This window comes from Crocodylus siamensis, chromosome 4 (genome assembly GCF_052110815.1).
Source record: "Crocodylus siamensis isolate JL-2025a chromosome 4, ASM5211081v1, whole genome shotgun sequence".
Lineage (NCBI taxonomy): Eukaryota > Metazoa > Chordata > Crocodylia > Crocodylidae > Crocodylus > Crocodylus siamensis.
The window spans coordinates 153024234-153047074 of NC_143398.1; the positions used below are offsets into that span (position 1 = coordinate 153024234).

At 53.6% G+C, this 22841-nt stretch overlaps 2 protein-coding genes across 2 annotated transcripts; both read right to left on the reverse strand.

Moving 5' to 3' along the window:
• Positions 1-1573: 1573 nt before the first annotated feature.
• ASB16 (ankyrin repeat and SOCS box containing 16) lies at positions 1574-8666 on the reverse strand. Its single transcript, XM_090044242.1, has 5 exons — positions 7490-8666; positions 6321-6588; positions 4755-5247; positions 3748-3861; positions 1574-3119 (listed from the first exon to the last, which is right to left on the reverse strand). The coding sequence occupies exons 1-5, from the start codon at positions 7803-7805 to the stop codon at positions 2934-2936; spliced, it is 1377 nt and encodes a 458-aa protein (XP_089900368.1). The 5' UTR covers positions 7806-8666; the 3' UTR covers positions 1574-2933.
• A 2010-nt stretch (positions 8667-10676) lies between these two features.
• HROB (homologous recombination factor with OB-fold) lies at positions 10677-20822 on the reverse strand. The gene is made up of 10 exons (XM_090044240.1): positions 20559-20822; positions 20387-20437; positions 18717-20030; positions 17647-17730; positions 17076-17216; positions 13956-14064; positions 12737-12822; positions 11981-12139; positions 11451-11670; positions 10677-11094 (listed from the first exon to the last, which is right to left on the reverse strand). Exons 1-10 carry the CDS (start codon positions 20559-20561, stop codon positions 11021-11023), a joined length of 2241 nt encoding a protein of 746 aa, XP_089900366.1. The 5' UTR covers positions 20562-20822; the 3' UTR covers positions 10677-11020.
• Between the last annotated feature and the right edge of the window lie 2019 nt (positions 20823-22841).

Genomic DNA, 22841 nt, shown 5'->3' on the forward strand with positions numbered 1-22841 from the left:
GCCTCGTGCCTCAGTGTCCTTGCGCCGGGGACGGGGGGCTGAGGGGCTAAAATACACCAGGGGAGCGGTGACACTTGGGACAGGCAACACCACTGCTCCTCTCCCAGCCCCGCCTCCTGGCTCCCGGCCACCTGCGGCAGGAACTGACCTGCTTGGATGCTGGCTGTTGGCAGTTGGCTGCCCAGCACCCCGGGTCCAACAAGACTTGTTCCCTGCAGGATGTCAGCCCCAGGGATTGATAGTCCCTCGCTTTGCCCTGGCACCAGCTCTCAGGTAGGAACTGGGCAGGGATTCGGAGTAAAATTAAAAGTGACCACTCAACTGGTGATGGCCAGCCTGCCACCAGGGGTGCCGGCACAGGCAGCCTTTTTGTGTGGCATGCAGTGCATCAGGGAGGAGCTAGGCAGCACAGCAGGGCAGGAAGCAGGACCGCAGCTCAGGCAGGGGAGATGGAAGTGGCACTCAAGGAGGGTGCAAGGCAAATTGTGGCACGCCTGCCAAGCAGGTTGCGCCCAATGATGTAGAAGATACTGACACTGTTTTCTGCTTTACAGGTGATTGATTACAGAGCAGGATCTGGCAGGAGGACTCCTGAGTTCTCCTGATTCTGTCAGCAGGTCGCTTGAGGAAGTCCCTGCTCTGTCTAAATGAAAATATGAGCTCCATTTTAAAGTGCTCTGCCGCCATTGGTTGAGATGGGAGCAGCAGTAACAGATTTCTCGGGTGTGTGTATTGTAATGAGTGTGTGGGTTTTGTGTTTGTGGGTGAGGTATGTAAAGGAAAGCTGATAGAAGGGATATATATATATATATATACATACAAAAAAGAAAAACAAAAATGAAGATTTCTCAGCCTCTTCTGGGCTAAGTATCTGAAGTCCCAGACTTGAGAGTCTTGGGTAGAGGATGCTTGCCTGTAGTTTCTGGGGGCATGTGAGTCCTAAGACCTCTGGGCTTGGGCCTGCACGTAGGGTGCCTGCCAATGGATTTGGAAATATCTGGCCACCAAGACAATTGGCCACCTCCTCTGGCCCTGCACCTATGCCAAGGAGGTGTGGAAAATGGTAAAGCGGGTCTGTGAAGCAGTGACTGGGGTCAGTCAGCTAACCAGAGCTGGCACTGTACAAGCACCTCTCCAAACATTAGAGAAGCCTGTCAACCTGTTTCAGCCAGCTGGCATCCTGCATCAGGAGTGCCCTGTGGAAAGCACACAGACATAGAGGTGGTAGACTGTGTTGAAATGGCTCTGACGAACTCCAGACCTACTACCAGAGAGTGGCAGCAGAGGGTGGTGAGGATGCGGCCAAAGCCACCTGGCATAGAGACACTTGGCACAGGACCTTCTAACCCCCCCACAGCAGAGAACAGTGAAGAGGAGGCAGACAGCAACACGGACAACAGGTGATCTGAGTTTGTGACTCCGTCATCGTGGAGCTCCATCTAACAGTCCCTTTGGTGCTAGCAACCTCCTTTTGAGCACAGCTAAAAGCTCAGATCCTCTGATCAGGGAGGCAGTGTAGGATAGGACCAAAAATAGTTTTGTCTCTAAACATATTTCAGCGCTTTATTTTCTATCAAGAACAAATAAATTGCAGGTAGGTAATAAAGTGCAAAGGCTCAACAGAATATGTCAGTGCAAGCTGCTTGTAGTGTTTAAGCTCACTAGGAAAACAGATTAATGATATCAGGATTCAGGCAGAAAGATGGGCTGTTTATGTAAGGAGTTGGTGTGGGCCAACAGCTTGAGTATTTGGCCCTGGAGCACAGGAGACCTGGGCTCTATTCCTAGGTTCTTCTAGGTGACCCCTCCCCTCTTCCCTTCTCTGTGCTTCAGTTTCCCCAACTCTAGGATGGAGCTAATGGTGCTAACCCTTCTGTCTAAATGCTGAGCTCCATGAATGGAAGAGGGATTATCTTGCAGCCTTTTGTTCTGAGGGACATGCTAACTACAGTGGGTCAAAAAAAGGTCATTGGCCATAGGCAGGTTATTCCATAATTACCTGTGGGGATGGGGATTCCTGCTCTCCCTTGGGGGAGACATGGTTCCTAAGGGACACAAGACTAGTCCTGTCCCTGTCCCAGTAATTCCTGTGGTTCTTTCCATGTCGGTCTTTATATCATACTGGTCCGCAAGCCAGAAAGCAGCACAGCCTGAAAAAGACTACATATGTGCACCAGATCTTAGGCACAGCTGCTGGGAAACATGTACAGGCTTTACCAGTGCTTGTATTTTGCATGTTTTCACTTACAGCTTGTTTGCACAGGCAGCCCAAGGACCTGAGTTGCATATCCCACTTGCTGGGGTTTAGAAAAGCTGAAGACTTACACCCCTGACAAGGACACAGGAGTTTTCAGGGTGCTGTCCAGTTCAGGATCCTGCAGCCATGCCCAGCCCCAGCTACTTCAGAGGAAAATGCAGAAACCGTGAAGAAGCTACAAGATAACATGACCCCAGACAAGGCTTTCTGTGCCCTGAAGCAGGAGGGCACATGCATTTTTAAACCCCAACTGTTGCAATGCAAGATGTTCTTGTCCTCTGTGGCAGGCCCAGCCATTCCTCTGAATCCTGCTCAGCCTGGGCGTTGTCTGGTGGCAATAATACTGACTGCTCTGTGCCTGGGAACCCCAGACATGAGCTGCCTGCGAGTGCTTTGGCTGCACTTTGCTCCTGTTCTGTTTGGTACAGCAGCATGGAAATCTGTGCAAGCACAAACTAAACCCCATTACAGCCAGCCAGGGTCAGATCCTGCCCCTCTCAGAGTGATCAGGTCACTCATAGGAGGTACCACTCTATGAGAGAACCTGCAGGATCTGGGCCAGAGTGCTTTGCAATCTCAGTCTCTACTGAAGCCAACTACTCTCCCCAGTTTCCCCTCTGCAATTCCACGCCATTTCAGAGCCCCTGTGCAATGGGGGGTAAAGTGTCCTTCCCCTTCACCGGATGTAGCCTTCCAGGGGGAGGCGCAGGTAATCCCTCAGGGCCAGAGGTAGGTTGAGACGGGGGATGACTGAATGGCACTGAGCTCCCAAATACTTCCGCATGGTGCAGCGTGCCAGGTGCTGCAGCTGGCGGGGCTGGTTCGTCATCTGCAAAGCGGAGTCATAGAAGGCCTTGTGCTCCTGCCAAAACGGGAAGGGATTTAGTGCAGTTGGGCCCAATGTGGGTTGTGCCAGAAGATGAACGCACGCTATATTTTTCAGCTTGCCCCCCTCCTCCCGCCCAGAAGCAAATCCTCCAGGCATTACCTTTGACCTGGTCCTCTCTAGAAATGTGAAGGCCCTCAGCTCTGTGGAAGTTCACCCTGCATCCCCCTTTCTTCAGAAACTTTCCTCTCACCAGGAACTCATCAGCCTTAATCTTTTCCCAGCATCTGGGAACTGCTAGTCCATGCCTTTCCCTTGAATCAACAGGGAGGATTGGCTTATTCCAGGGGAACTTAACCCCCAGATGCCACAGCCAAAAGACTTCAGTCTAGTCACTAGGGGAGAGCTTACTGAAGGCCTGGGCTCTGAAGTTACCCAGGATAACTGCAGGCCACAAGTGTGCTAACACAGCCCCCACTTGGAGCCTCGTGCTGTGGGTTTCAGACTGCTGCCCACCACTATCACATCTGAGCCCCTTGCACATAAAGAGAAAATCCATCAAGCAATCTTGAGTCTGCTGCTCAGTTGGGCTGATCATCACTACTTTTATGCTAATTGCACCCATGGGCAGGCATTCAGCTGGCAAGCAGGAGACTGGAGTTACCTGCCACATCTCAGGTGGCACTGCTTCCACCCAGGAGTCGCAGGACAGGATCCGATCATAGGAGTTCAGCAACACCTCCAGAGCCCGGGGGCACAAGGAGCAGAACTTCAGCATCTGAGGACCACATGGCCATGAAGGGAAGGGCAGAGAAGGAGAAGAGAAATACAGGGTACACCTGGTGAATAAGAACCTACAGAGGCAGTCCCTGAGGAGACTGCTGCCTCTGCCAGGGGGTGTGGGGGCTCCCTGCAGTCATGGGTTCCAACCCTAGCAAGCCACTTGCAAATACTAAGCTCACTGGTTGCAGGCCCAAGCCCTGCTCTGAGTACAGCCAGCCCCATACTCCTACCTGGAGTGGGTGCCTTTGTACAGTGCTGCACCATATGTATACAAGGGGCTTGAGGCCCTACAGAAGACAGGGTGCTGTGGGAATAGCTAGTCTGAGCACAGCCACCCTGTGCTAAGGGCACAGTGATAATGCCAGAGAAGCAGTCTCTTCCTCTCATCAAGAAATGACAGCTGGTCTCTGTGCACATAACCTTGACCACTGGGCACAAAGGGAACCTTGTACCAAATGGTGGAGATGAAGAAAGCCTATTATACACCCATTCTCCCTCAGCACACAGCTGTAGAGAAGTGGGGTAGGCATGTGTATATGTCTCTTGCTGACAGCTTGGCTTATTTCTGTTCAGGGGCCCTCAGCGCTTCCCGGCTCACAGCCTGGGGGAAATCAGAACCAAGCCTGGCATGTTCAGCAAGGACCGGTTTCTGTGGTGGGTGAGCGAGACAACATTTCCATTGTGCGGATGAGGAAACAGATGCCCTTGTACACGTGGCCGGCCAGGGAGGACAGAACCTGGAAGCTCCAGCTTCTCCCCCGTCTCCTTCCTTTAACCACTGGACCTCCCTCCTCTCCTAGGGCAGGGAATAGGACCCAGGAGTCCTAGCTGCCAGGCTGCACAGGGGCCCTTCATGGTTGTTCTCCTCACCAGTGAGTGGACCCCTACCTTGGGGTTGACAGGTGCTGCCCCGTGATCCAGCAGGGCAGCAATGACCTTCTCGGGCTGCCCCTGGTGGTAGTCCTCGACAGCCTGCAGCGCACAGTCCATGGGCGTGTAGCCAGCGCAGTTGGCTACATTAACATCTGCCCCATGCTGCAGCAGCAGCTCCACCAGACGGAGGTGGCAGTTGCTACAGGCATTGTGGAGCGGGGTGTGGTTCTTTCTGCCCGCCGTCCTGGCACTGGCCCCGGCCTCCAGCAGCCTATGGACCACACGGTAGTAGCATCCAGCCGTCTCAGGCCGGTCGGCACCAGCGCAGGCGGCGTTAAGAGCTGTCTCACCCTCCCGGTTGCGACGGGAGAGGTCAGCGCCGTAGCACAGGTATAGCCTCACGTGCTCATCCAGGCCATGCTTGGCAGCCACATGCAGCGGGGTTGTCCGCCTGTCCTTGGTGCTCAGGTTCACCAGGGCCCCGTAGTCCAGCAGCAGCTCAGCACACCTGCTCACACATACACGTGCGCGCGCACACATATACAAAGGCAGGGTATAAACGTGTGTGACCATTGGTAACGAAGGGCTTGCCCCATGGGGGAATGTGGGCATGGATCATCCCAGGACACATGCCTGTATGCAAAGGGAGAGAAACTGGGCTGGGTACTAGCTGTGAGGAGGGTGCCTGCAGGCTGGAATGGGCAGGACCGTACTCAATGCACATGGTACTTTGAGCTCCCCAGGGACTGCGGCATTTTCCCCTGGCACAGGCTCCCTGTATCACCATCCATCCTTCCAGAGCCCCCACCACAAACCTTGCCTAGAATAATTTGTAGGGCACAGGGGTTTGGGACAAGGGGTGGAGGGACATACACTGAGACCTGTAGACACAGACTCCAGGCAGGAGGTGAGCCATAGTGTGTTCTGGCCCTGTGTGACTGAGGGACGTGAGCCAGAGGTTGGTCACAGGGTGAGTGTCAGGACTGACTAGAGAGCTGGGGTCCTTGGGGGAGAGGAGAGGACAGCTGTTGTGGGATGAACAGCATGGGGATCTCTCTGCTGCTCCAGAGGAATCCCTCCAACGGCACCACAGCATTGGTCTCCAAAACCACTCACCCTTCTCCTTCCTTTAGCTACTAAATCCCTCCTTCTCTTTGAATATTACTCCTGTGGGGCCCTAGTGATTCAGGGGACCCACCCCAAGACACCTGGAGATGACTAGAGATTCATAAGGCAGGTGCTCAGCCTTATCTGGAAACTAGGTCTCCTTAACTGGTCTCAAATTGGCCACCCCAGGCCTAGCCACATCTGGGAAGGCTAACCTATACCTCCAGCCCTGCCTGGCTGGAATATAGCCTTCACACCAGAAGCCAGGAGCAAGCAATGCAGTAACATCTGTCCAAGTCTGCCAACAGGCTTCCTAGCCCCGGCCCTGACCTGAGTCCAGTACACGGCCTGTTGACTCTGAAGGCTAACAATGGCTTTGCTATGACTGCTCTCTAGCTCCTAGTCCTAATGTGACACTTCTGTTGGTTAAGCCCGCCCACCCTAAGCAGCCGTCACCCGCCCAGCAGCACCTACTGGAAAGTCTCCTGGGTGGTGCAGAAGTGCAGTGGGGCCAGCCCCTCCTCTGACAGCACGTTGGCGTTGGCCCCATAGCTCAGCAGCAGCCTGGTGCATTCTGCGCGGTGGTGGGTGCAGCTGTCGTGTAGGGCGGCTCTCCCCCCCACCATGGAGTCGATGTCTGCCCCCTGCATGATTAGGTGCTTCACACAGTCCTCGTAGCCTCGGGCCGCTGTGATCCTCAAGGGAGATGTGTGCTTCTTCTGCGGACTCAGCACCCAGAGGCCTGCAGTGGTCAGCAGTGGGATCTCTCAGAGCCCCTTCCACAGGGCCTGGTGGGCTCACCCTACCTCATCTCTGAGCCCAGTGATGCTCAACGTGTGGCTCCCCCCTTACCCCTGTTGTGAGCAGCGCAACATGTGCTGAGCACTTTTAGACACTGTGCCCCGCACCCCCACTGGAGCATGCACATGTGACCACATGGGCTGAAGCTGGGTCTCTTACATGGATGCTGTGTGCTCAAGTTACCTTGGAGGTTTGTGTTGTTGATAGTGGTGTGGCTCACAGTGGCTGCTCATGTGAGCTGGGTAGGGCTGACTGTCATTGAATTAGACCCCCTGCCTGACTTACTGCTCCCACTGCCCATGCCCCACCTCCGGGTGTGGGGGGAAGAGAAGATCCAGGTAAGGTATGGGGGCCAGTTCAGACCAGACAAGTCTGCAGGCTCTGGCCAGAGAGCTGGGGAAAGCAGGGCTCCCTCCCTGGCTCTGCCATGGACTTGCTGCCTGGTGCTTTCCTCTCACATGCGTGCCTTGCTTGATCAAGCTGCCTACAAGACAGGGGATCTCTGGGCAGCGCCTGGCACAGAGCAACCCACATTTCAGCCAGGGTTTTCTGGTGCTGCCGCAATGCAGATAAACCCAATGAGGCTCTGCTGGGAGGCCCTGGCTCTCACTAGCCGATTATGACACCCCTCCTCCGAGCCAGGAAGAAAACCCAGGCATTCCCAGGGGCTTTCGATTAAGTCTGCTTGGTACCAGCCCCTGACAAGCCTGGGAGTGAAAGGTCTCTGCCTCCTTTGCAGGGATCATTTCCCCAGGGCAGGAGGAGTGACCAGCAGGCAACTCCAGCCTTGCACTGACCCCAGACCCCACCCTGAAAGCCCAACCTGCCCCCAGCCTCCATACCCAGCTCTGCCGACCACAGCAACTCCTCACTGACAGTCTCCATGATCATGTTGGCGGTAGCCTCATCCTTGAAGATACTCTTGATTCGCTGTAGGTCCCCTGTGTACAGGGCATTGTGGACAGTGGGGTCCCGGCAGTACTGGGGCCTCCGAGCAGGCTTGGCCAGTGCCTGGAAGCTCCGGGAGGTTGTGGGGAGCCGCCTGCTCGCACACTGCCTGGCGAGGGCCCGCCGGCGGTCCTCCAGCTCCAGCAGCTCTCTCTGGAGGCGCAGGGAGCGCAGTGTGGAGGAGGTGAACACAAAGGTCTCTTGGGACATGATCTCTGAGGGATGGACAGGACAGCCTCAGGGAAGAAGTGCCCGTGGCTACCTTCCTCAGGCTCGGAAATATGGTTGTGCTAAAAGCACCCCCCTCCAGCCCCTCCTGCCGGAAGCTATAAATAGCGGGGAGGACTTGCCCCGGCTGGCACCAGATTTTTGTGCAGTGTCATGTTCCCACAGGTGGCTGGTCTCGGAGCCGGGGCCTGGCTAGGGGCTGCTGGGCACAGGCCCCGCTTGGTGGAACTAGCATGGGTTGCAGGCACACATTTGGGGTGGGAAGGAGTTTTCTCCTTCTGCAGCAGGATCACCTCCCTTAAAGAGGAGCAAGCCCCATGGATACGGCTCCCCCATTCGTTGCCCCAGGGAGGGAAGTGCCTTCTCATTACTGAATCCTCTGGCAATTCCCCCCTTCCCTACCTTGGGGCCCACAAAGCACTCAGTGTCACTGGGGAGTGGAAGTCACTGCCCAGTGTGGTCTTCTGCTGCCTCCCCTCTCGTCTCTCTGGAAGCTCCTTCAGACCCAGGCCATCTTTATGCTCCAGGTCTGTATGGCACAGGGCACCACCTGGTCGTGGTCCCTCAGCGTGAAGGCTGCACTGTGGATTACTGCAGAGCTTCAGGCTTTGGCCTGAGAAAGGGAGCTCAGACACGCTGACCTCCTCATGCGGTGGTTAAGCAGAGGGCCAGTGGAGAGGGCACCATGTCTGCATGGCAAGATGCTGTGAGTGAGGGGACTAAGGCTGGTGCTGCCCTGGGCAGGAGTGTGCAATGTGCACAGCACAGGGGTCATTCCCTAGGCAAGGAGGCCTATGCCATGGCAGAGGGTACTGCCCCACCACCCAGCCTCCTACCTGCCAGATCCCCATGCCCCCTTTCCAGATAAAGGGGGGCAGCCACAGGCCTCCCCCCACCATGCACACAGCAGCCGATTCCTCCCTGAACTGCTGCTCCAGGCTCCTTGCAGCCTCAGGTGGTATTGCTGCAGCTCTGATCTTTCAGGACACAGGAAGGAAATATGCTGAAGCAACAACAGGGGCAAATGTGCAAGTGGACTATACACTGCATAGGCAGGGCTGTGAGAGTCTCGTGGGGTGTGGGAAGCTTGGCTTGCTATGCTAGGGTTGCAATCTGCCTGAGACTTCAGAGCACTTTGGCCCAACCAGAAAGGACCCCTGAAAAGTATCCTAATGGCTAGAACACTGGGCTGGCACCCAAAAACCTTGGGTGCCTTCAGAAAAATACCCCTGCATTGTTGCCTCAGCTCCCTCATATGCAAGAAGGGATAAGGACACTGACTTTTCCAGGGACCTCTGGCTGATGAGCACTGTAATAGCCAGAGGCTAAGTGACTGGCCTAGGCTCCTTGTTACACAGGGGAGAGCTCTCAGGTTGTCAGTCTCCCCAGGAAAGTGGAGAAAGGCAAGAATCTCAGGGTCTATTCAAAGTAGCTTTGGCTCCAAAGCTATGGAGAATTCCCTGTGAGCAGAGAGGATCTACCACTCAGGGCACCTGACGTAATCTACCTATGTAATAACTCTGGAGTGGAGTGTGGGGTTGTCTTGCAGACAAACCTGAGCCTGGAGGCAAGGGCACAGTAACATATAGTGCTGCTGCTTCCATATCCCTGCTCCCCAAAGGATAGATGTAACAAGCACAAAGAACCCTAGCACCTGCTCCACTGAGCCCCTGAACCAGGAGCTTTGATGAACAAGAGGCAAAATGCCAAACAGGAAGTATTTGGAGGTGGGGGGTAGGGAGGCGATTAGCTTCAACTTAGAGTTAGCTTACAAGTCAAGTTCTAATCTCTATCATTGCTGATAAATGGGCTCAAAAAAATCATTAAACAACAGCTTTAAAACAGATCAGGGTTGGGGAGGAAAAGCGGCTGCCCCAAGGGTGTTGCATTAATAGACCAGACATCTTGAGCAATAGCACGTGGGGTCTCGCCTTGCCTTCATAAGCCACCACCTGTCAGTGCTCATAAACTGAAGGAACAATTCAGGTCCTACAGGGACAGACTTTCAGCAAAGCTCCACTGAAGTCATGGTAGTTACAGTTTACATCAACTGAAGACCCAGCCTGGCCTTTTCCAATAGCCAAGAGCAGCAGAAACATCCCTGTTGCATCTTTTAAGTTCCTAACAATTATTTTCCAAGTTACTTTCCAAGAATTAGTGGCCCTAATGCATGCCTGTAACCTAAACAGCCCCACAATATGCTAGTCAGGCTGGACTTGACATCTGCCCACCATGGATCATGGATGCAACCAAGGGTTAAAGGCTGGACAAGACATCATCCCTTTACAAGCAGTGCTTAGGGAATGAGCACCTTAGAATAAAGCTGTAAGCTCAAATAAAATGTCAGAAAGGTAGGATACCTGAGCATGCAGATCTGGCCTAGGCAATCCAGGCACAGTCTGGAGCATGGAACAGAGATTCCAAGTGGCCTGGTTAGTAGCCCCACCTCCAGAGCAATTCCGAGGTCTGGATTGGGCACAGTCCTTTGGAGAATGTGGCCTGAGGATCCCCCACAGACAAGGTACAAAGCAGCCTTAACTCTCAATTTATCTGATGGGAGGTGATCATTACAGGCCTGATCCTGCAGTCCTCACATACACACACCCTGCCTAGTAATGTCAATGGGCAGAGTAAGGCCTGGGCTCCTACCTTCCCCTTACAAACTAGCCAGCTCCATGATGCAGCCTTATGGGAGACAAGTTCCAGTTAAAAAAAGCCTCTGGTTGCAGCCTCTTGTGCAGCTGTCCCACACAGAATTGCATTCTCCCACCTGAGGGGCCTGGTTTTGCATGATGAGAGAGAGAGAAATGCAGGTGGAGTTAGCAGAGTAGTGGCAGGACAGGAAGACCACAGTAGTGTCACAAGGTACATTTAATGCAGGAGCCAACTACAGGGGGCAGCGAGCATCACGGGACAGCAGGGAATGCTGCCATGGCCTCGCAGGGTGAGCATGGGGATAACAAGCTGCCATTACTTCATGTCAGTGCATGTCAGTCCAGGGCTCTTGGTAGCAGCACAGATGCAGGACAGAATGCAAAACACGGAAAAGAAACCCAAAAAAAAGGACAGGCCAAAGGCCCAAAAGCCACTTCCCAGGTTAATGCCCTTGATCTGCTCCGCTCCAGTTCAGCCTAGTTCCTGCTGTAGGCTGGACACCCAACCAGCTGTCTGCGTCGTACACTGCTGCTGCACAGGGGTCACCTGTTGCTCTCCATGGTGGACATGGAGAAGAAGTCCTCCGGTAGCTCTCCCAGGAGCCCATCCAGGTCATCTGCACAGAGCATGGGGAGGTTAGAGGCTCACATCCACTTCAACTGCCCCTGTTCTCTCAACCATGCAGCTGGGTGTTTGAGTGCATGGACCTGTCTCCTGATTATTAAGATGCATTCAGTGAAGAGAGACACAGAGAGCAGAAGAGTGCTAGGAGTTCTGTACCCAGACTGCAAGGCAGGATCCACATGTGATGGGAGCAGGGCAAGCCTCAGGCCTTGTTAGAATGTGGGACCAGTTTTTCCAGCACCTACCCCTAGAATCAAGCTCAAGGGACCTCTGCCCCTAACTGGTACCCAGTGAGCTAGGCTCCCCTGGAGAGTTGACCCATACCTTCAGTGGCAGAACCAGCCTTACCAATCTCGCAGACCTCAGACCCACAGGGCTCCTCTTCAGCAGGTCCAATTGACCCCCGTCTGCCAGCTCCATGACTTTCCAGACACGATGGAAACCCCCCTGGTGACTGCTGCATGCTCCAGCCTCCATCCATGCTGGAGCTCCACATGGCCCTAGTGCCAGGGACAGCCCCTGGGACAGCAGCTGAAGGGTTTGGCTGGAATTCGGGTAGACTTTGGCCCTACAAAAATGCCAGGTACAGTTGAGCTTCAGGGAACCCTCCCTTCCTTTGCTGTCAGGGACACAGAATCAGGCCAGTTTTCCCATTTCCTGGTGTCCCACTTCAGCATGTCTTCGCCATCCTAACACCAAGCCCCTGGATCATCTTGTTTTTCCCCAGCCAGCCAACCTGCCCCTCCACCAAGCTGGATCAAAGCTCAGCTCCAAGGTGTACTCAGATTCTGAGCATAACACTTGTACACACTTGCAGGAACTGTTACTACTCACTCCAGTAGCTACCCCACCTTCTGTACAGCAAAGGTGCACTGTACCTCTGAGGATGCCGGCACCAGCCCCCCTCTCTTGTCCTCAGGCTCCTGCGACAGCTGAGAAGGGCTCTTCTCCCCCAGCTCTAGCGCATAGATCTTCACCAGGTTGTTGGGCGTCACATTGAGGTAGTGGTTGCGGTGGGATGGAGAGAACACCCCTACCTGCAGCAGCAGACAGCCATATCCCCTGTGTTACCAGGGCTCTTTTGTCTCTGCCACTGGCACAGCCCATGGGAGCAGAAATGGGCAGAGGCCAGGGGAAGAAGAATCAGTGCTTGCACGATGCTTCACAAACTTCAGAAGCCTCTGTGAGAAGCAACTGGCAATGCTGCAGAAGCCCTGATCCAGAGACCAGGCACAGCGGGGCTCATGAAATGACCTCCCTGCCATCCCAGCCAATGAGGGTGGATAGTTCAGTCCACAGCTTATTTAGTCTTTGACCTCTAAGGAGGAATAGCAAGGGTGGAGAACAACTTGTCATTGTTCACAGGGCATTTCACTGGGGAAAAAGCAACACCAAGACACCCTGCCCCCTCCTATTCTTCCTCTTAGTGTACCAGGGCAGTACGAGATGGCTGAACTTGCACATGCCTCTCACTTCCAAGCAGGGGAGCAACAGGCTCTTTGTTAGACCTACACCCCAGAACAGGAACCCAGAAAGCACCTTAGTTCCTCCTCAAAAGCCAGTCACTATGGCAGCAATCTCCACAGCAGATGCCCTCAATACCAACATTGGGCCCACCCCCCATAGCTCTGTACCTCCTTCAGGAGAAGCACTGCACCGGCCTTCAGCTCACTCGATCTCTCCTCCAGCAGCAGGCGGTGCACTGTCCCCTGCATCTCTCCTGCAGGCAGCACAGAGGATCCATTAGCCATTGGGACACTCAGAGAAAGACCAAGGTTGGGCTAGGCAGTGGACTGGCTGTCACAGTGCCTTGTGTCACTACACCTAAGTCACACCAACCAACTGGGGGAGCCTCCAAAAGAACATGGGGATGAGCAATCAGGAAGGGAATGAATAGGTGATCGGGCCTGACAAGGGAGAGGACAAAGGATCAGGCTGCAGAACCATTTTGCTTGCTGCACCTTATCTCACCGTTTCCATCCCAACTGCCAGTCAGATTCAGGGGCTCTCCCACCAGGATCAGTCCTGTACTGGCCCCAGCAGGTAGAACCTAGGGGATCAACTCAGTCTCTGATGCCCAAGTACCAAGTCTTTCTCCATGCAGCATGGAGAGGCTACAAAAGATCACAACCAGCCAGGCAGAGAGAAGAGCTGTGCAGGGCTTGCTGCAATAATTTAGTCATGTGCTAAGATACAGGGCTGGCTAACCTCAGGTTTGAGGAGCATCTGCCAACTGCAACAGGAGTTGGGAAGAAATTCTCTTGTGCACATGTACACATAGAGGAAAAGGAGGAGCTAAGAGAAAGGACTTTAGATACCTTTGGAAGTACCAGGCACAGGTCACTACTAGCTAAAGTGCACATTACACCCCCAGTATGTCCCAGCAGTAACATCCCTGAGTAGGCCCCACCTCCCCATTCCCACTGGGTCAGCCTGGAAACAAGGCAGTGACGCCTCTCTAGTCACTTCCAGCTGGAAAATGAGGTTTCAAGAATGACTGCAGGGGACACCCCTAGAGCAACTTCCTCCAACTCCCATCCTTCCAGGCTGGGAGCATGCTCAGGGATACTGCTGCTGCCACCATGAGGTAGACACGTCCTTGCAGCAGCACACGGAACAACCAAGAACTGATTGGGACCAGCAGACAGGAGGGTCTCAGTTGTATGGGTCAATGCAGAAAATAGAACCCAGAGGGAACATGAAGGATCATGGGAAGAGCTGGCAGGCAGGCCCCATGTGGACTTCCAGCTGGGAAACTACGCTTTGCTAACCACAGGTAACTGCTTGTAGCTGTGCCTCAAGCAGTCTGCAGGCTTTGCTCATCTGCCCAGAGGTGCTGGCCCCAGCTCTTACCAGTGGGGTCTTTGAACACTGCGCCTGCATCAACGTTGCTGCGTGACAAGGATTTGATCAGTACAGCCATACTGGGGACCTTGTTCTTCGGGAGCTGCTTCAGTGCTGCCTGTATAGACAGAAACATGGAGAACTAGTGGCTATAGCATGTCCTAAGCAGAGGAAGTGTAGGCTCAGCAGAGCAAGGGCCCTAAATTAGATATTCACCTCCTGGCTCTGCCACACATTCCCTGCCAGAGTCCTAGGACTCTTATAATAGAGTGAGGAGGATGCCCCCTTTGCCTTATCTAGCTAGAATGGAAACTCCCTGGGGCAGAGACAGACAGAGTGCCTATTCAGTGCCCACTAACCTGGGGCCCATGGATGTTACCATAACACAACAAGTTGTAACCAATGTTCCAGACCATAGGGGAATTTTTGGAGCCCTTGCTGATTGATACCCCAGTCTTGTGGTAATGCCCTGGGAGTCCAACAAGGATGCATCTGACCCATGTCTGCCATTACAGGGAGGCAGTACTGCCTCCCTCACTGACCTAGCTGTTCCTGCCAGGTAGCAGGAAGAGAGCAGAACAGTGCAGAGAGTCCGCAAGGGCTGGGACAGCTCCTTCTGGGAATAAATCCAAGTAGCTTCAGGCTGAGAAAAATACCACTGCCACACCAACCCTGTGTATGCGTTTACCTGTACCAGGGCATATAGGAATGGTAGCAGAGCTTTCAAAACTATCCAGTTGCATAGTTTCTTTTATAAGCCAGTTTATTTCCAGCCTGGCTAGAAGCAACATCTATTCAAATGACAAAGAGCCTTCCACTCACTTCAGTGTTAGGCAAACTGGCTCCTCTGATTAATCTGTTCAAGAGCTAAATTATTTCTCTGAACCCTTCTTCTCCCTCCAGTTGGCCCAGAGAGCTGCAAGATAGCACTAGAATTGTTCACTTGTGTGTCCGCAGATGCTTCTCTGTATTATTAGATTAAGGGGCCAAAGCCTCTGAAAAAGAGGCAGAAGAATAAAGAGCCCAGAAAGCCACAGATAACAAGATCTGATCACGTATTTAAAGGCAAGAGCAATGAATGACAGTAAGAGGAACCTACAGGTCCCAGTATACACATTTGTGGCTGCCTAAGCTGACAGCTGGGTGGTATGCTCAGATACAAGACATTTTTGTGCCCCACCCCCAAGAAAAAAGGCTAAAATTAAAAGCTACATCTTGATGCAAGCCCTGGGTAGGGCTGGTTTAGACAGAGCTTATGCTGTTTGGAGCAGGCAGCAGACCTAGATGATCTCCTGGGGGGCCTACCAGCCCTATTCTTTGATGATTCTATGGTTATACCTAAAGCCACAAGATGAAATTAAATTTAAATGATAGTAATAAAAACTGACCTATATCCAATCAATCACACATTACACTTTTCTCCCCCCGCAAGAGTTTTCTTTTCTTTTAAATGAGAGGCAAGGATTTTTTGGTGCTCTTTTATTGAAACAACTTTATAGTTGGGAGAGATGTTACACAGACTTTTGGGTGCACAATGCCCTTCTTTTCAAGGGGTGCATTTTATATACAGGAATATATGGTTCCCGCAGGCACAGGGTTCTGAATGAATCAGGCAGAAGCACCTATGCACATCCAAATGTGGTCAGTCCAGCGCAAATCACCCAATTGACACACACCTGGGAAATCTGCTACACACTCCTCTGAAGATTGAAGTGCTGCCTCCTGTATGATAGACACCCACACATTGTAACAGATTATTCTTTGATAACCAAGTTTAAGACACCATCTGATGCAGAGAGAGAGAGAGAGAGAAAGAGAGAGAGAATCTTCCTCTGCCACAGCATCTCAATGGGGAGTAGTCTTGGAAAGATGGGATCCCACTTTGTGGGACTGCACACTGTAAAGCAAAGGCTCAACTCTTAGGGCTGGTAGCAGAGAGACTACTGTAGTTGTGAGAATGACACCCATGAATGAGCTGTAAACTGAACAGCTGGGCTAAAATGATGCCACAAGAAATCCAAGCTCTTGTGGCCAAGACCTGTGTATCAAGGTTGCTCAGCTCAAACTCATGTCACAGCACTCAAATGACAACTGGAAAATGCCCCCTTCTTGCCTAATGGTGGGGCTGTAGCTGTGATAGTGCAGAGCAATGGTTCTCAAGTGGGGAAGCAATGGTTTCCAGGGGTGCTGCAGTGCATGCACTCCCAACTGCAGACAGGTGGAACTGCACAGCTGGACCAGGAAGGGCTGGTCCACTTCCACCTGCATTAGGGTTATCTGATAAGCCTAAAGCATGCAGGAGCACTTGCTCTTGTTGCAGCTCTTTCCCATCTGACCCTGCACAGCATCTCCCAGAAACAGGCAGATGGAACTGTCCTGTGTGCCCCTTTCCAGGGGGTGGGGAAGTGGGGACAGCTGGCCCAGGCCCTGCTCCACAGGGCATTTTTACCTGGTAGCAGTGACAGCAGCTACACCCCAATTGAGAACCACCAAGATAAGCTAAGGAAGCACAACAGGAGTTCTCAACCAGGGTGCTGCCAAATTCGAAGTTATGGAGGGGTACCCCAACTCCAAAAAGACTGAAAACCACTGATCCAGAGGAAAACAAGCGGCAAGCTGTGTTGGGTGATACTAACTGCACCTTTCCAGTAACCACTCATTTTCATGAACGGTACAAACAAACAAACAAACAAACAAACAAACAAACAAACAAACAAACAAACAAACAAACAAACAAACAAACAAACAAACAAACAAACAAACAAACAAACAAACATCTTCCTGGGTTTTAGCCAAGGTTATGAGTGCTTCATTCCCAAACCAGAAGGGCATTTTGGGCCCAAAGGCTTGTCTAACATCTTTCCCAATTGTACACCTAGCCCAATAAGAGGCATCACAAAACATCATGCACCTTCCTCCCTTGCAGCCGCTTCAGACATATCCTAGCAGGTACAGCAGAGATGTGGGAGTGAAAGTACCAGATCCTGGATCTACAATTGGCCCTCTCCTATGAACCACCCAGCCACGTGGGGCACAGAGTGTATGCAAAATGCCAGGGGAGACAAAGGCAGAAATAACACAGGAGAGCCGATATCCTCTTTCTGCTCCCCCATAACAGCCCCTTCTTACCTTCCGGAGCACCATGACTACGCTGTATGTCCGAAGGAAGCAGGATGGGTCTCTCTCATCCAAGCCCAGTTCAGTCTTCATGGCAATCCAGGGGCCTTTTCCAAAGTCATCTTCTATTGACTGCTGGGAATTGGGCAATTCCTGGAGCATTCAGAGTTATGTTTAGTTTCTACTACGGCCTCTTACAGGTCACACAAATAGAACCTGCACTGCAAGTTGGGTGTTGAGGGCACATAAGGGAACTATTACATCAGCTGCTTCCTGACATGCCCCTTACTTGACAGAATGTTAGATTGCTGAACCCAAGTGTCAAGCAACACAGGGCACCAGGGCTGCACTGGAAGGACTTATGTTCCTGTGGATCCTCTAGTTGTCTAGCACTTAGACCCTTGGGACATTCAGAATGTAAAGCAAAGCTTTGGGATCCCCACCTGGCTTTGCTAAGACAGAATTCAACTCAAAGAGGGTACTGGTACCCGAAAGAAGCAGCATAAAGCTTGGAGGTATTGAGACAGACTTTAATGCTGCTCCTATTAGAGGCACAAAGTTGCGGGGGGGAAAGGAGGATTACCTCTGTCTGTAGCTTTGCCAGCGCACCATGAGCTGGAGTCTGAGGTGTGGAAATCAGGATTTCCTCCAAATTTTTCCCGCTATGCTAAGGGGGTGAGAAAGCAAGACATACATTATTTACAAGCACCTAACCCAGCCAAGAGCAGCACACAGCTTGCACTGGGGAAGCTGTCAGGAACAATTAACAGGTTTTATGTCTCTTAGTTGGTCTCTGGGGCCTTGCAAGCAATCACTCCAAAAGGATAAAAGCCCAGCTATAAATTTTGTTTAGCAAGTGATAGGGGAGGGCTGGACTCTGGCACAGGCTGCCCTAAGGTTATGGGAGAGCATGGGCCTGGTTCCCTCAACTGAGATAACAGAACCTTGTAAACTGGAAGCTCCCTAATGAGAGGGAGATTCTTGTAGCTATCACAAGGAACAAGAGGGAATGGAACAGCAGAACAGGGTGAGATTCATCAGCATCTCAGGAGGCACCAGAAGGGAACAGCTCATGCCACTTGACACGCTCTTGAGCATTCAGGTTCATTTGGTCATACAGATAATCCTGGTGTGTTCACCTGCAAGATCTCAGAGCATGCCCAGGGTTTTATAAAAGCTCAACAGGGGTTAGAAATAACTTGCTCCTGAAGCTGCCCCAAACATCAAACCCAAAGGTTCAGAAGAAACAGGACCCAGGTCTGAGCCAGAGTCCTGGTTTTAGAGCTGTTCCCCATATCAAGTCAATCAAACCCTCACCCCAGCTGACTCCATGATCATTTCACTTAAAGGTTGTCAGATCACTCCAGAGCCAACAGTTTGGTTGTTAGAAAAAGGGGGAGGCAGAAACACAGCTGTGATTATACACATTCCTAGGGCAGTCAACTCAGAAAAGCAATTCTATGACCAGCACAGTCAGGACACATTGAAGACCCTTGCTTCTAAGTACAGAGATGCCAGCTGGTATATGCAGGGATGGCATTTAGAAACTGCATCTGGGTCATGCTGGACTCCTTCCTCTCACCCACTGTTAGGATTCTCCAGCTAGACTTCCCTTCAGCAACACCATTGCTCCCACCCCACAACGCAGCTTACCTGGCGAGGCAGAATTCCTGCTGGTCCTGGGAAGCAGCGGGTTTTTGCCCGTAAAGTGGAGCAGGGAGTGGCCCTGGGTTTCTTGCTGGCTGCCGTCACTAGCTGCACAAGGTGATTGGTGACCACTGGGGTCTGTAAGGTCCCTGGAGTGGCAGCACCAGAGCAGGGAGTCCATGGCGCGGTAGCTGGGAACTGTATGCTAGCCATCAAGGGTTGTGGGCCAGTTGGGCCCCTTGTGCGTGGCTGCCAACCGCTGCCAGGCAACCTGAGCGTGGAACAGCTGTGATTTGGCATCTGTGGTGCTGGTGGCCTTGGATGCCTATTACTGGGGGAGGCAACATGTGGAGCCCTTACTGGAAGCATTCCAGACTGACCAAGAGGTGCCTGAAAAGGCATCGGTATCTGGCCCCTGAGAGTAGAGATGGTGTCCCAGGACCCACCTACATCAGTGCTACCTTGTGAGAATGCATTTGCCTGCCAGCTTGCTCGAGCTGCTGGATCAGACTGAGCAGAGCAAGAACCTGCCGTGCTAGGCCTCAGCTTCAGCAAAAGATCTGCTTGCTGGAAAGGAGATGGACTCTGCAGCTTGCCTGCTTCTGTTGGGCTGGCCCAGGCACCGTCGTGCTGCAGAGGGGCTAAGCAGCCCCAGCTTGGAGTTACCATTTCATCTCCCACCCTCAGCTTTTTAAGCACAGTCCCTCCTAGGAGGCTGTCATCCCTCGTGTTCATCCGCAGAGGCATCCCCCGCTGCCCTTGCTCAGTGAGGGCAGGCCCAGCATCTGGCTGCAAGTTGGGCATGTCCAGCTGCATACAGGCTGCCAGGAGCACCTCATTGTCCAGCTCCTCCTCAGCAGCAGCTTCCTGGACTGGACGTGTGGCTGGCCTTCCCTGCACAGATCTGAACCCTGCTATCGAGCTGTGGCTTGGGGCACAGCCCCTGGTCAAGCTGGACCCAGAACCATGCTGGGCCTGTGCTGCCAGCCCTGGGGACACCTGTGCCTTTGGATCCCTGAGGCCCATGGCTGAAGAAGCCAAAGTCTGGTCATTCTTTGCCAAGAGAGATCTCAAGCAAGCCATTTTCCCAGAGGAGCCGTCAAACCCAGCTCTCAGCGTGGGGAGGTTCTGCAGTCTAAAGCCTGGGGACAGCATGGTAGAAGAGCTGGGACTTGCAGGGGAAGGGCGCTCCTGGGCTGGTGGCAGCATGCCGCCAGGGGCCCTTGCCCCAGAGGAGAGGGGCCTCAGGCATCTTGCATTTTTCATCGGGGCCGGAGTAGAGAACTGGCTCTCTGCATCCTCCACTGCTGACAGCAAGTCCTGCAAGAGCACAAGAAGCACCGTGAAAGGTCAGGCCCCCCAGCCTGGGATGCTCCACTGGGGCAGCTCAGTCAGTCCTTTGAACACAAAGAGGCCCCCAGAGCCAAGACTTCCCGAGCAAGCCCCGAGCAGCATTACTGCTGCAACCATGGCCAGGTCTGGGATCCCGCCAGCATCCTGAGGGCCGGCTGGCTCTGGGGCTCCCTGGGCGCCTCAAGGCACAGGCACTTGGCACCCTTTGGGGGCCAGCAAAGGAGGCATGGGGAAGCCTGCTCCGCCGGGGCACCAGGTGCCCAAGAGGCCGGCTAGCGGGCGGGGCAGGCGGCATCGCTGCGGCTCCGGCCCCCGTTCCTTACCTCGTCCTCGAAGTCCCCGTCCAGGGTGAAAAGCGGCTGGCAGCGGCGGGCCTGGGGGCAGGGGGAGACGTCAGTCCCAGCACCGCCCCGCGCCCAGCCCTGCGGGGGCAGCCCGGCCCCGGTGTCTTCAAGCCCAGCCCCCCGCACCCCGGCTCCCCCCCGGGGGATTTACCATGGCAGCAGCGCGAGGCGCCCCCCCCCATGGGCCGCGGCCCGGCAGGCCCCAGCCCCTGTGCCGCAGCGGGGACGCGAACCAGCGGACGTGGCGGCTCTGCTGGGGGTGAGGTGGGTACAGGCCGGACAGGGGGAAGGGGGCCTTTCCGGCCGGTCTTGTTAGGCCCCAGTTAGGGCAGCACCTCCCCTTTAAGGAATTTTTGTCCGGCGGACACGTGCACTCCACCAGCCTTAAAGGGGACGCCCAGGGAGTTGAAGGCGGGCGCGGGTTGTGTGTTTGAGGGGGGGGGGGGGGGGGTGTCGTCCTTGCCCGCAGCTTCTTCTCTAGTATCGTACAAGGGCCTGTCCTCGTTTGGCCGTGCAGGTTTTGCCTGTTTGCCCGTTCTTCCTGCCTGTTGCCCCCACTGAGCAGGGCAGTTACTACCTTTGCCCCAGGCCAGGCTGGAGCCTGCTTCCTGCCTAGCAGGGGCTGCTTCCAAGTGCTCTGAGTGAGCTCCTTGGATGCACCAGCCTGACGCCTGTGGCCAGGCTTTTCCAGAAGAGCTCACCACCCTGCGTGGTCTCTGCCAGCTGTCCTGCCCTTTATGCTGGGGTTGGGAACCTCTCCCCCCCACCCCCAACTGTGTGGACAGACTGTTTTGGGAAGGAGCTCTATTGTGATGCTCGCAGCTTAAGAGTCCTGTAAGTCTGGCCCCTAGGTAGATGCCTAAAAGGATCCTTGGGCACCTTGGCATTCAGGGCCTGGTGGTGGGTGCCAGGCACCTTCATAAGTTCTGCTGAAACACTTAGGTGGGTGGACTGAACTGCTGCTCCTCCACTGGGACTGACTTACAGCCTTATACCCCAGGGGTGAAGCTGTGGGATTTCCCTGGGACTGTCCAACACCTGGGAGTACTCCTTTTGTCCAGCAGATCAGTTCTGGGTGCTGCACTTAAAGAAGGACATGGTAAAGCTTGAGTGAGTCCAGAGAAGGGCCAGAAGGGCCACCCATATGATCAGAGACTTGCGTGGCAAGCCATAAGAAGAAAGGCTGAGGGACCTGGGCCTTTTCAGCCTGAAAAAGAGAAAGCTGAGAGGGGACTTGGTAGCAGCTTACCGCTACTTCAGGGGAGTACATCAAGGGTTCGGTGAACAACTAGGACACCCTTGCGGAAGACCAGAAGTAATGACCACAAATTCCTGGAAGACTGTTTCAGGCTCAACATTAGGAAAAACTTCTTCACAGTTAGAGTGTCCAGATTATGGAATAAGTTTCCTCCAGAGGTGATGCAATCGCTTACCCTGGAAATCTTCGAGGAGACTGGGTGGTCACCTTGCTGGGGTTACTTGACCCCAGTTGTCTTTCCTGCTTGGTCCAGGGGGCTGGACCTGATGATCTTCTGAGGTCCCTTCCAGCCTTATAATCTATGAGGGAGAATTTCACTGCAGGATGGAACATGTGGATGGATGGGATGCTCTGCATTGTTTTTACATTGGTGTATTTGAGTGGGTTGTCTGTGTTGCAGCCTCCTTGCCCTTTCCTGGATGGGTGCTGTGTACGTGCAATGGTAGGGGTGGGGATGGCCTGGCTCTTCCATGCCCAAATGCACTTTTGCTTTCCAGCTGTGACAGGCTGATGCTGGCTAAGCAGGGAGTCTATAAATAACCCTACAAAAATAGACACCATCTAGGCACCAGGCCTAGATTTCACCTCTAGAGGGAGACTGCAGCTCATGCATGACAGAAGAAAGGGCTGGTGGTGGGTAGCACCTCAGGAGCAGCAGTTTAAGCTCAGTTCTGCAGCCAAAGGGCTGTTTTCTGTCTTCTGATCAGTTTGGACAAACAACATATGCAGACAAAGAGCAAGGTTTCCTGCTGTCTGGTGCCAGGGCCTTTTGAGGATTGCGACTCGTCATAGCCAGTATCCGGGTCCAGCAGTGTGAGAGTCAGTGGATCTGGTGGGCAGGGCACTGACCTGGGTCTCAGGAAGTCAGAATGTGATTCCTAGTACTCCTGTGTTTGTTGTCTTGGATAATTCACTTCCGTGCACCATGGATATCCCTCCACACCCCTGTGTCTACATTGGCAATTCAGAAGGCACCCACTCCCATGGTACACAGGGCCCAGGGCCCTTGTGATGGGGTGACCAGCCCTTAGCTGGGGCCAGCTGTGTGCAATCAGCCAGCTCAGCTGCGGATAGTCACATGTTCCCTACGGAGGCCTGGAGAATGGAGTAGTGGGAGAAGAAGCTGTCTAGGTGGGGCAAGACAATGATCTATAACAAATGGCTACCTGGGTGCAG